General features: G+C 37.2%; 1 protein-coding gene across 1 annotated transcript in view; it reads right to left on the bottom strand.

Annotated features, from left to right (window-relative positions):
* The window catches only part of DMD (dystrophin), a 1607686-nt gene that overhangs the window by 1081482 nt on the left and 511493 nt on the right, over positions 1–14711 (bottom strand). The window contains exons 20-21 of the mRNA XM_037050278.1: positions 12260–12440; positions 572–717 (exon numbers count right to left, since the gene is read on the bottom strand). Coding sequence (XP_036906173.1) covers positions 572–717; positions 12260–12440 — 327 coding nt within the window. The remainder of the gene's footprint in view (positions 1–571; positions 718–12259; positions 12441–14711) is intronic.

The raw sequence follows: 14711 nt of genomic DNA on the forward strand, positions 1-14711 counted from the left end.
AATAAAATGCGACTGGATATACAACACGGATTTTCAGAGACAGCAGGAAAAGTATTCAAAAGTCCCTTGTGGATTTTGTCTTTTATCTCCTATAAAAGTATTTAAAATTTCCCAATATAAAGCTGTAGAAACACAGTTATTAGAGTTTAAATGACTAACCACAATATTATATAAAACTGGCATTTAAATTAATTCTAATTGTATAACTACATGAATTTTACCTCTTTCCATTTGGAAATACAAGAGGTATTAATAAGTCAGCAGGCAAAGGGAAAAAATAAAACCGTAGTTTTTCTAATAATAAAATGTGCCTAAAACACATACTAAATGAGAAAAAAATATACTTCGTAAGTAGACCATATCATTGTCTTTAAAGATGACATTTTTATCTTCTAGACACACGTGCATAATGTATTACATTTTTAAAGTCTTATTTTCATTTTTACAACTGGTGAACTATTGCACTTGCCACGATTATTTTCGTTCTAATATTGTTTTAATGTTACGCCAGGGAGATTGCTTGGTAGACAGGATCTGCACTGTACTGTTTAAGAGTCAAATGTTCACACACCTGTAACTCCCCGAGTCTCTGCTCCATGATTTCATACTCAGTGACAGTAACCTGAGGTATAGAGAGTTTGGCTTCTGACTGCCGGATCCACGTCAGGATGGTACTCATGGTCTCCTGATAGCGCATCGGTGGCAAAGTGTCGACAACTTCATCAAAAGGGAAAGAAAGAATCATTTCATCATTTTAGGCTTTGTCACTACGCTTTCCTATGTCGTCAGAAAACTCAATCATTTTACTAATTATAAATATTAACAAAATGTAAAAACCTGCAAAGACCGATTAGAATCGGATTATGTGGGAGCCATATTCCTTCAACGTGTCTGATATTTTGACAGAAACTATGCATCTATTGCACTGAAATCCCCTATCAGCCTTGTAAGGTTTGCACGGTTAAATTTATTTGCAAGGTGAGGAGATGGAGAAACAAAGAGGCTGAGTAACTTGCCAACAGTAACACAGATGGAAATTAGAGAAAATGGGTAGACTCCACGTACAACTGACTTGGAAGCCTATTTTCCCCCTGGGTTATCACTTCCCTTTGTGGACAAAAAGTACTATTATCCACAGCCCTTGATATTTTTAAATTCTGATTGAATTTATTGGGATGACATTGGTTAATAAGATTATATAGGTTTCAGGTGCACAATTTACGACACATCGTCTGTACATGGCACTGTGTGTTTGCCATGCCAAGTCAAGTCTCCTTCCAATACCATTTATCGCCCCTTTATTCTCTTCTTTTCCCCCACCCCCTTTCCTTCTAGTAATCACTGTACTATCTCTATCTATGAGTTTTTTTTAAAATTTGTATTGAGTGTATTGGGGTGACATTGATTAATAAAATTATACAGGTTTCAGGTGTACAATTCTATGATACATCATCTCTCTTTCTCTCTCTCTCTCTCTCTCTCTCTCTCTCTCTATATATATATATATATATATATATATAGTACTGTGTGTTAACCATCTGATATATGTGTCATAAATGCATATATATACTTTATATATGCATATATACACATATACATATATACACTATATATGAATTAAGTAACTATACTGATCATATTCAAGGAAATTAACAAGAGTGAGAATTTTGGCAGAAAGCTAGAAGCCATAAAATGACAACAGATTTTAAGGAGAATAAAAAAAGAATATCTAGAACTAAAACATGCAATATGCAAAAATTACAAACACAATGAATGGGTTTAAAAGAAGATTAGACAAAGCTAAGCAGAAAATTAGTAGATCTGAGATAGACCAAAAATATACGCTTGAAAGGAAGCATGGAGACACAAAAGGATCGGGAATAAAATAGAGAAAATAGAAGAAAACACAAAAAATGGTTTAACAAATGTATTCTAGAAAGACAGAGAGAGACAATGGGGTAGAAGCCATATTTAAAGATATAATGGCTGAGAATTTCCCTGGATAAAATCATAGTGCAAAATACTAATTCAAATCACTATATCAAATGGCATTCTTTAAACCACTTTATTTCTTTTTACATTTTTAGTTTTCAATTACAGTTGACATTTTATATTATTATCAGGTGTTACAACCTAATCATTAGATATTTATATAATTTATGAAGTGATTCCCCTGGTAACGCTAGTACCCACGTGGCACCATACATAGTTACTGCAGTATTATTTGCTATTTTACACTTTATTTAATAGATAGATATGAGTTTCACTTGTCTATATCAATTCCTTTTACACCAAATGAGAGGAATATAGGAAAGTACTTTGCATGCTCTTTAATGGGATTTTCAGATGGTAAAGATATTTTTAGAGAGTATGTTAGAAATGCCAACTGAGAATTTTCCTCAATGTGCTTTTATTTATTTGAGAGTTCATACCCAAATTCACCTTAATGGGCTTTCTTTAATCTGAGCACTTCTGATTTCATGTTGAAAAATCTCTATGGTACTTTAAACCTCGCTATTTTCCTTCATATAAATAATGTGTTTCTCTCTCTATTGACTAGGTGCATTTATTTGAATGCTAGATAATTAGTCATAAACAAAAGTAAAGAGGAATCTCATGAATAGAAGTGAAGTAAAGGAGTATTTAATTATGACGAAGCTGAGAGCTTTGTTGGAGAAAGCATCTAAGCCAGTGATCTAGAAAGCGAGGGGTTTGGGTGTATGTTGGCTGGATTTTAAACTGCACAAAGTTCAGTTTAATTAAACTTGAACATGTGCATAATGAAAACCAGTGCTTGTTTCCCTTGTGGCGGCAGCTGGGACAAACATTATTAGGAGCTTGCCAGAGGTGATGCGAAAATCGATCCAATTTTATCCAGATGATGTATAAATGTCCAGAGGGAGAGATAAGTATAGAAAGAGTTGATAAAGATATTGGAGTTACTTATTAGAAAAAGTTAAACAAGTTTTCATGAACATCTACCAGGTCTGCTTCTCCATTCCGTTCTTGCAGAAAGAGGCTGGGTAGCAGGACGATGAACAAGTCTCCTTTGGAATCGGCTCGCCACTTACTAGCTTTGGCAAATTACTTAACATTTTAGTATCCTGGACCTCATTTATAAAGCTTTGGATGTTGATCCTTCTGAGAAATTAACTGGGGTCATTTATTATTGCTTCCTTTGGCCAATGTTTACTCAGTGCTCCGAGCACCAGTATATAAGAAGCAAAAATTTCAAAAGCAAGGCCTAGACTTTTATGATGCTTGAAATCGGATTGGTGTGTCAGGAAATGAACAAATAAACAAAGAAAGACATTGTAATGACTAATGGAAATACATGGCAGTGAAGAAAAAGTAAGGTGTGAGCGGGGAGATCCATCCGGGTAATGGAATAAAAGGGATTTAAGATAGATAATTAGATAGCAAAATGTTAGAATAAATGAAGACCTACACAAGGGTGCGAGGCCCTCAGTCCATTAGCAACACCAGGAAGCCACCGCCATCCCCAAGGTTGCAGAGGCAAAGGGAAGAGGAGAGAGGTGTTGCTAGCAGAAACCAATTATTTGGACCACCCAGATGAACCTGCAGGGAGCTGCCCTTTGGGAAAGTAGCATCCCTGAGCAATGCTGTTTCTAGGGGGAACTAGAATCTTGGAAGGCTCCCCACCGGGGGGGTGGGGGGGTGGGGGGTGGGCTGGACTGGGAGTAAAAGACAGAAAACTGTACTTGCACAATAATTAAATTAAGTAAATAGGGAAAAAAAGAATCTTGGAAGGATCGTTATCACCCACTGATAGAGATGCATCCTGAGAGAGCAGGATGAGAATATTCTCTTCTCTTCTTACTCTCAATAGCTTCCAAGTGCCTCCCACTGACGGAACCAGGCAGGTAGCCAATTATAAAATAAGGATCCTAGGAAATGTCATTTTCACGGGAAGAGCCGGGAATGGCACTGAGAACAGACAAGCAGGTGATCTGGATGACGGTGAGGGTGGGCCCGGGGGAGGAATGGGATTGGAGAAGGGGTACCAAAGGATAGCCATGCTTTTCGAAATATTTTATTTCTCAAGTCCAGGATCCAGGATTCATATTTCTCAATATTTAACAGTTTCCATGTTACAGCAACTCTGAATAGAGTACAAATATTAAATAATTTAAAAATTCAAGTGACTACAGTAAAAAAAGGAGTGAAAATGACCAGAGAGTGAACAAAACGGCCTGTCTGTGGGCGTATTACTTGACTGGAGACTTTAAAAAGTGAATCGGGGGAGCCATGAGAATAGTGAGAGGAAAGGTTTTCCGGGGGAGGGGTAACCAGCAGGACGGTCCAGAGGCGGGAACCATCCTAGCAAGGCAGGAGCACAGCAAGGAGGCAAGGGCAGCAAGGTAGAGTGTGGGTGGACGAGAGGGGGCAGTCTTTGGGAACTATGACTGGGAGGGCCCTTGGAGACCATAATAAGACACTAGATTTTATTCTAGATTATTCTCTGTTTGCTGATTCCTTTGTCCACTGCTGGGTACATAGCATATTTGCTCTTATCAGTAGCTAGAAGACAGCCGTGACACAGCCGGAACGTGGTGGAGACACATTCAGTGCTACATACAAGCTGTTGGGGTTTTAAACTCAGCAGAAAGGGAAACAGCCTTGCTAGGGAGAGAACAAACCGAAAAAAAGACTCATGTTCTTTCATTCGAAGGGCATGGGGGCCTTTCCTGAGATAATTCGACGTTCTACAGCACCATAGCCAGAACCAAGGCCTTGCTTTATGAAGATTTACAAACATGCATCCACCCATGAACACACACAGTGCACACAAATTAATATTCCCTTATACATAGTGAACAATTAGTTTACACTTCATCCTGAAAAGAGAATCTTGATCAGACAATAAATAAAATAATAATAATAATAATAACAACAACAATCGACAACAGCAGGAAATATCATTTAAAAAGATTAGTATTTCATTTCTTTAATTTCAGGTTTATGTAAATAGTGTTTGAATATTAAATGGTAATTTATGGTCAGTTAAAATCTATATTTTTTGTTTTATTGCATAGGCGTAGTTTATCATGTTGCACAGAATAGCTAACCATGCGTTTGGGAAAGCGTTTAGGTGACCTTGAGGGTGATGGCATTAGTAGCATCCTGGGGAAAGGTTAAATTGTACCTACACTAATGACAGGAAACAAAGACTTCCAGTTTTGTCAGCTTATCACTAAAGTGATATGGTAGCATGAGCACTGTAGAAATATGAGGTCTGTCCGGAAAAAGTCCAGCCATTGTTAATATAATGAGAACGGTTTGCTCAACATCAGTGTAGCCTGGCAGCCAAGGAAAGTGGACTGCAATGCGCACGTGTGAACAGTGAGGACTTCACTGTACTGGTCAGTGGGGGCTGTAGACACCATTGGGTGAGCAGGTGTACTGTGTGGCTGTCACATTGAGTAAAGCAACGAATCTGCATCAAATTTTGCATCAACCTTGACCATTCCTCTGTGGAAACTATTTGGATGACTCAGAAGGCTGCAGTTATGGGCAACTGGTGATTGGCAGCTTCAACACAACAATACACCCACCCATGCATCACATCTCGTGCCGAGTTTTTTGGCCGAACATCAAATCACCCAGGTGACTCAGCCCCTCTATGGCCTAGATTTGGCATCCTGTGATCTGCCTTTTCCCCAAATTAAAATCACCTTTGAAAGGGAAGAGATTTCAGATGTCTGATGGGATTCAAGAAAATACAATGGGGCAGCTGAAGGCAACTGGGAGAACTGTGTGAGGTCCCAAGGCACCTAATTTGAAGGGGACTGAGACATCATTGTCCTATGTGCGTTTCTTGTGTCTTGTATCTTCTTTAATAAATTTCTCTATTTTTCATTTTACATGGCTGGATACCTTCTGGACAGACATCATATAAAAGGTACTTAAGTCATCATATATGTTATAATGGTGGATAGTACTCAAAACTCAGCATCTACCTATGTATAGACTAAGAGAGGGGGAGGGAAGAAGGGAAATAGATAGGCAGACAGGTAGGTAAATAGGTAGGTAGGCAGGAGATACATAAACCAGCTAGGTAGATAAAAAGCCATAAACCTGACAAATCTATTGACTTCCAGCACAGGCCAGCAAAAAAGAAAAGTCTCTCAATCCAGAAAGAAAATGAACAATAAAACATTCTAAATTATTAAATAACAACTTAGGCCAATTTTCTTCCATTAACTAATATAATTCTATCTCGATCTTATGCAATAATTCCCTTTATTTAGTCTCAGGGCCTTGGCCTTGGCCTTCTCCGTCTAAGCACTTCTCTCAGATGATAATTATAAAAGCACCGATTTGATGACATTATCAATGGCTGTCCCTTTCCCTGGATTTCAAGCATAACGAGAGTGAGGAGCCTATGATTTCATCTCAGTGACCCATGCCCAATAACAAGCACAGCACCATGCAAGGAACCAGTGTTTGTTGAATAAATAACTGTAAGTTGCGTAGTGTAACCCCGAGCTATGTAAATAGGAAAAGCAAGTGTTTGCAGAAGCGTAGACCCTAAACAAGAGGAGAAAGAATTTGCCTGGAGAATTTAGACACTCCTGACCCCATCTATGAATATTTTGATCCCATCTATGAATAGCTCCCATGTAACCTTCTACACTTTGAATGGCTTAAATTGACTCTCTTATCATTTACTCTTCTTCTCATTTCTCACTTCATGGTTTCTGGACTGCCAACGTAGACTTTCTTTAATTACAATGATTTTTTCCTAGCATAATTAAGTTCTGAATTTAAAGTGTGTCAGTCTGGCTTAAAATGAACAAATAGTAAAGAATGTTTATATGTACCTCATCTTACAAATAGAGTGTGTATTTGTGTGTGTTTTGATTTTTCTCCTAGAATTTTTTTGGAAAAAAAGAAAAAAACTCATGTTCTAAATCTTGTCACTGTGGAATTTATAAAGTAAAATTCATAAAGTGATGATTTTTATTACATCCAGAAACGTTACATGTTATTTTATGTTTCTATGGTCATATGAGCACCACTGTATGAAAAACATGCTTATACACACATCTCTCTCAAGCTCCGTAGGCCCTATGTGTACGCATGTGTGTATATGCACACATGAACATAATGAGAAATATGTGTGTATATAATATATTATATGCTATTTATTAACTTTCAACTATTTATTTTTAATTAATTTTTAGCCTCTATAATAGCTTTTAGACATATAATAATGAAGAATAGAGAGTCCTTGAATTCATTGATTTCACACACTACTCATGGAGTCAGATAATATTCCAATATTTTTATCAAATTATAATTAATTTTATAAGAGGGAAATATAGAAAGCTATGGCAGTACATAACAGGAACATCATATATAGACTGGGAGCTCATAAGGATTAACTTCTGGGCAAAGGCATGAAGCAATAAGAATTAGCTACTCCAGCCCTAACCAACTCGATGGCTCAGTTGGTTAGAGTGCCATCCTGATTGGCAAAAGGTGTGAGTTCAATCCCCAGTCAGGGCACGTACAAGAGTCAGCCATAATGCACATGGGGAATGCATACACAAGGGGGGCAACTTTCTCTCTCTGTCTCTCTTTCTCTGATTGATCGATCAATCCATCAACCAGTCGGTAAAAGATTTAGCAATTTTGAGACTCCTGGGAGGACATACCCAGGCTCCACAAGGTGGGTAACATTATGTCACCTTTGGGAAATGAAAATTCAATTTGAAATAGAGAGAAATTAAGCCTGAATGAGGCTGTTACCAGACACAGGCAACACCCACGTTAGACAGGGCATTTTAGGTGCCTTTAAACTAAGAACAAAAATAAATCATTGAGGGTATTACACACAAAAAATAATGTGCTTACATATCCCTTAAGAAAAATTGTTCTGGCCAAAATGTAGAAAATAGATTACTGTGTCAAGGATGGATGCGCAGAGACAAATTAGTGATCCAGGCAGGAAACCACAGCATCTTGGACTAATATGATGGCAATAAATATGAAAAGCTGTTTGGATGTGAGAGTTTTTCAGGAGATAAAAATATATAGGCTTGTTGACTGGATGGGAGAGGGTGTGGGTAAGGGACCAAGACTGTCAAGCATGATTCGGAGGTCCCTGACACTGGAAGGGCCAAAGAGGAGATGGTCATTGGTTGTGAAGAGGCCCAGCACAAGTTTACCGTTTTGGGATTTGATGCATTTGTGTGGCCTGACACAACAATATGGAACAGTTAAGGAAGTACACACATAAATCCAGGGCTTTGTGGGTATGTCTGGGCTATGGAGAAATGCACGACTCTTGTCTGTAATGTAAATTTCAAACCAAGGGTACCTTTACTCATTTAGTTTCCCTCTCTCTATAAAAGAGTACTCATTAGCCAACACGATTTATCTTGTGGTGGCTGAACAGTGATCATAAAGCACATAGTTTATCTCATTTAAACCAGAAATACTTGAGAGTACTCGTGAAGGTTTCCTCATTCTTTTTTGGAGTAAAAAGAAAGACGAGTCTGGTGCAGAAGTCAAATGCACCCAAGAGCAAACTGAATAGGAGCCACGCTACCTACCAGTCAGTGAAAGGTTTGTGGGTGCTGCCCTTTGAGCCCAACGGAGGAGCGGAAGCAGTCCTGCTCCATCTACAGAGACTCACTGTCTTCCTTTTAGGTAGCCATCAAGATTAATAAGCCAACTGATCATTTTCTCTTCACTGACAGCAGGAAGACAATAAACATATCCAATTTAATAACCTACTAGCTTCAAAGATCACAAGGGTCCTACTGATATCATTTGGCTCAGCCCAGGCCCATGAAAACAACGGCCTGAAGATTCAACATTCAGCCATGCCGTGCTTATAAATATCTGACATTTATCTCAAAATAGTCTTAGGATGATTTTTACTCTCCTATTGGGAAAGCATGACCTAAAAATATAAACACCTTCCTAATGTTTTATGATTAGGGAAATACATCCTACAGGATTACAATAAATAAATTAATAAATGCCTGAAGGGTTGGAAGCACTACTGTAGATTATTGGGAAAGTAGATTTTAAGGGTGACTTATGTGCATTATTGTTTATCTTGAAAGGTGAGCAGAACATCCCATTAATCTCCAGGCCCTCACTACAGCTATCAGAAGGATGGCAATGATAAAGTATGGTCAAATTGACATCTACAATTGTAGAAGAAAAGTGTGGCAAAAAAAGTTTTCTCTGTCTTTTGTTTTAAAATTTCTTCTGTTTTATCCAGTTGACTTAAAAGGGAGAGAGGCTTCAGTGAAGAGAGAGAAAAAAGACAGCAGAGCAAAGGGGAGAGTAGGAGAGACAAGGTGATAATTTTCAAACAGCCATGTGTGGAATGAAGTGCTACAGTGTTTTGATATACATGAGTCTGTGTCAAGGGATAAAAAACTGTAATTAAAAAGGAGTGTGCTCTAGTACTTATTCTCACACACAAGGGTGGGCAAAAGTAGCTTTCGAGTTGTGAGTGTGTGTAACACAGTTTCTTTTTGTATTATCATTTATTCATTATTGTATTACTTTTCACATGAACAACTGGAAACCTACTATTGCCCACCCCTACACACGTACAGTAGAACCTCAGTTCTTGAATTTCATTCATTCCAGAAAATTGTTCAAGAACCCATCTGTTCAAAAACTGCATCTCCTTTGTCACCTGAGAGACACCTGATCATGCAGGCATCAGTGTGAAAGGGTTGCCGGGTAGGGAATTGAGACCCGAAGTTTTGTTAGACAACCAAGACGTGTTTTCTGTGAACAGGCTGATCAAGAACCAAACTGTTCAAGAAGCAAGATGTTCAAGAACTAAGGTTTCACTGTACCTGTGATGTAGGAATAACAACACATGTTCTTAACAGGTTGCTCTCTAAGGACTGAGAAAGAGAACTTCTTACGATGTTCTTGGTAGAATAAAAATAACTATGAAGATAGGATCGATTTGATCATTTAATATTATTTTCTTATATTATTTTTGTCAGGCACCAACCACCGATCCTGATCACCAGTTTTCACCATTGAAAGGACACTTAAAAAGTCAAGGTTTTGTTTCATAGCGAGAGCAGAAAAAAAAAAGTAAAGAGGAAATTAAATAATGTATAACTCATGCAATGTAAATTATGCAAATGTAAATTGTATAATTTATAATTCATCTATAACCCACATTTAATTAATGATTATTAATTAATCAAGACAGGTTTTCTAAGAGTGTGTAAAATTGCTACTGATATATTGGTAAATAAAGTACAAGAGAGCACATTCTTCTTTATGGATAAATGGAGTAAAAACATTTGGCAGGTTTGTAAATCATCATCACATGTATGGAAGGTAAAACAAGAGAAAATGTAATATGAGCAGATTGATGGCTGTATGGATAAAGAATATATATTGCTGCCCTGGCTGGCGTGGCTCAGTGGATTGAGCGCAGGCCTGTGAACCAGAGTATTGCAGTTCGATTCCCAGTCAGGGCACATGCCTGGGTTGCAGGCCAGTTCCCAGCAGGGGACCCACGGGAGGCAACCATACATTGATATTCTCTCCCTCTCTTCCCTTCCCCTCTACAGATAAATAAATAAAATCTTTTTTAAAAAAAGAATATATATTGCTATATATTTATTACACTGCTGTAACATAGTTGAATCTCAGTTATCAAACACCAACATTCTGAACATCTTTAAAATAAACAGAAAAAAAATTGAACCTTAATATAATAGGTACGTGTAAATTAAAAAAATTTCCCAGTGAATAGATCTTTTTCCCACCAGTTACAGTATTACCACTAAAACATACCCGAATTGAAAGGAGGCTTATGAATTTTTTGACAAGAAAAATTCATTATTGCTAAATAGGTCAATGTTTGCAAATTTAGGACATTCACCGCAATTGGTTTTGCAGAGGCCTAGCAACAAGTCTATTGAAATCCAGTAGAGGGAGCTGACATTATGGCCAAGTTGTACTATGTGCTTCCCTATCGGGAAACTAAAGCCCTCAGCAAAAAGGAGTTTGAAATAAAAGAAAAAATATGTATTTAGCCTTCACTTTTTTCCGTTCATTCCATGACCTCACCGAAAATGAAAATCAAATTCTAGGGACATGGGGAAAGCTTCATGTATAGCACTTTTATGTAATTCTTCAGGAAATGACTGCATGCAATACTAGAAAAGTTATGTGGTAAATTCCTTGGATATTTACAAAGAAAGGCAATTTAAAAGTGTTTTCCAACTAATTAAATTCTTGATAGAAAACAAACATATTCTTGTACTTCTCATAACAAATTTGGGGAAGACATTTAGAAACATTTTTAGTGTAATGCCTTAAAATCCAATTTTACTCTATAGTCCTTTCTCTGTATGTATATGTATATATATATATATATATATATATATATATATATATATACACACACACACACACACACACACATATATACATGAAACCCAAAATCTCATTTACTAGGGCTTAAAAGTGTTTATAAACCTTTCTGTCAAAGGGATTTTGGCCTTAAAAAGCAAGCTGATGAGTAAGGATATTGTGAATCAGGTACTATGCATTAATACAGTTAGCAGAAGAGACATTCTGCAAAATCTGCTAGTCAAATGGAACATTTGCACAATGTTCCATTCTTAAATTTTATCATTAAACGAGGAATAGAGGGTATTGTATAGTTAAAGTAAATCAATAGTAATACGCAGCTCAAAGAATAATTTCTCTTTTGCTGGATTTCAGTTACTACATATATGCTACAGCTAGAATCATTTTCACATACATGGACAGAAGTATAATAAGATGCCCAGCTAAATAGCCTGTGCATAAAGCAAGCTGGATTCAATGACAACCCATCAATAGGGCTTCAAATACTCTTTTATTTCCGTTAATGTGAAAAAAAATTATGTGTAAAAGTTAATGTGTAAAAGTTGCAACCCACCAAGGAGAAGTTATACCTATATAAAACAAATGTTGCATTTGCTCCTCATAGTCATGAAATTATTATGGGGGAAGGGGAAAGAAATAGAAATATAACATATAGGTATTTCACTACTTGTTACCACAGGCTGTAGGGAAATAGTATTTCACTACTTGTTACCACAGGCTGTAGGGAGAGTCATTCATTTAATGGAAATTATTCTCTCGTGTTAGTTCAAATTATTCTTTTGTGTTAGTTCTTTTCTTTTTTTGAGAAATAACTTATTTTTAAAGTGTCAGGTTAGCCATTTTAAAGATTTTTACTTACTTGTCTGTAGCTCTTTTTCTCTGGCTTGCACATCAGCAAAGACTTGGTTAAAATGATTTGTGAAGGCCACGAAGTCTGCGTCCAGGAACATCGGCCCTTGTCCTTTCTCTTTCAGGGCTATGTTTTGAATTTTTAATCGCTCGATTTGAGGCTGAAGAGCTGACAGCCGGCTGACTTCATCCTGTACCATAATTTAGAGTATTAAAATAAATAGCATTTTCCCTTTGCAAACATCACATTTTGCAAAGGAAGGTGTTAAAAGGCCCCGATGCCAGCTTAGCTTAATACTCTTATAAAAAAAAGTGAATAAAAAGCTTCCAAGATGGCTTAGGTAAGCCTCTAGCACAGGTCAGCAATTTAACAATACCTGGACTCTCCATTCAATAGATATCATCACATAGAACTGCATTTAAGTTCCAAAATGACATCATTTACAGCATTAATGGGCATGGATGTGTACAGGTGAAAAGCACCATGAATGATCTTATACTCTTTCCATAAATCAAATGAGGATGTTCTCTGCATGGCTGTTATCTCAAAATTGTAGGTATTTCCTTCAAATCCTATTCATCTCATGAACAATATTTACTTTTGCTTTAAATCCGATACTGTAGAATATAAGTTATACAAATCTATCTACAGTCACATATCTACATGTTATATGAAATCACAAATATATGTTTATATATACAAATTGCATCAATTACATATGTATTTGATGTAGTATTAATCTATATACATACACATATTCATGCCTGTAATTATCTGTCTTTTGTAAGGTCTCATTTTTCTCCTGACTACACGGGCAATTGCTGTTTTATTTAGGATGACTGGTTGCTTTTCTCTTGCTGCCCTGGCATAATTATTAATACTAGCCCTTTATTTTTCAAGAGTACCCTGGTTGCCCTGGCAGGGTGGCTCAGTTGGCTGGAGCATCATTCTGTAAACCAAAAGGTTGAGGGTTCAATCCCCGGTCAGGGCACATACCTAGGTTTTAAGTTTGATCCCTGCTCTGGGCACATACAGGAGACACCCAATTGATGCTTCTCACATCGATGTTTCTCTTTCTCTCTCTCTCTCCCTCTTCCTCCCTTTGTCCCTCCATCTCTAAAATCAATGAACATATCCTCAGGTGAGGGTTAAAACAGGAAGAAAAAAAGAGTGCTGTGCTGTGGTTTGAAAGGTAACAGTAGCCCTGGCTGGTGTAGCTCAGTGGATTGAGTGTAGGTCTGTGAACCAAAGGGTCGCAGGTTCTATTCCCAGTCAGGGCACATGCCTGGGTTGCAGGCCAGGTTCCCCAGTAGGGGGCGCTCAAGAGGCAACCGCACATTGATGTTTCCCTCTTTCTCCTTCCTGTCACCTCTCTCTAAAAATAAATAAATACAATTTTTAAAAAAAAGAAAGGTAACAGCATATGGACACTCTGCTGTGCTGTTCAATACCATTGTCACCAGTCACATGTGGCCACTGGGCACCTGAAATGTGCGCGGGAGGGTTCTGAGGTGCTGCCATTGTAAAACACAATTTTGAGAACTCAGAAGGAAAATATACAAAACAGTGATTCTCATAGATAGTTTTAAATAGTATTAAACAATGAAGTGACATTTTGGATATGCCAGGTTAAATGAAATGCGCTCTTGAAATGCACTTAGCTGTTTCTTTTTTCCTTTATTAAAGTCACTTCTAGAAAAAGTCACTTCTAAAATTACATACGTGACTCAATTGTATGGCGTGCGTATTTCTTTTGGACAGTGCTGTTCTTGAGAGAAATGTTTTCATACTCTTTTGTTTCCAGAGGAGTAGCAATTCATATGCATCCAATACCTACCTAAACTGAACTTCAACAAATTGCAAAATGCTCTTTCTAAAAGTGTTATTACCATGGCTGCTTACTCATAATTTATTCTTGTGCTACCTTTAGAAAAAAATGCAGTTCAGGATTTTTTTTTTTACCATTTAAAATGATAAAAGCAGGGTAATTAAAAATTAAAGACTGGGCGAGAGACCCATTAGAAGGAGGGGAAAATTGAAAATATTACTGTAATTATGAACTAAATATAACCCTGAGCTTCCTGGAAATCAAAGTGAAAGGTGATAAATAAATAAACAAACAAACAAATAAAGTTTTTTTGGGGGGGGATAACATGCATAGTGCTTTGGAGAGAGCAAGTTTTGGTTTAAAATAAATGTATTGAGTACACCCTTTCATAGTAGCAAGGCTACTTAATAGGCAATGTCACTGGTTATGAGTTTTCGAAGATATGTGTATAATTTCCATGTGGTGATAACAGTATAGTTGATTCGGGTAGGAAGATCACTGACAATTGAATTCTTTTTGCAGATGAAGATGAGAGATATTCAGATAAATAGGCAGGGGACCCCTCTCTCTCTTTCAAACACAAAGCCTCTCCATGAAGTTCTAGAAGGTAACTTACATATCCATGAGGAAGAA

The sequence above is a fragment of the Sturnira hondurensis genome, unplaced genomic scaffold, assembly GCF_014824575.4.
Source record: "Sturnira hondurensis isolate 20B ecotype Veracruz unplaced genomic scaffold, ASM1482457v3 Scaffold0006693, whole genome shotgun sequence".
In the NCBI taxonomy this organism is placed as follows: Eukaryota; Metazoa; Chordata; class Mammalia; order Chiroptera; family Phyllostomidae; genus Sturnira; species Sturnira hondurensis.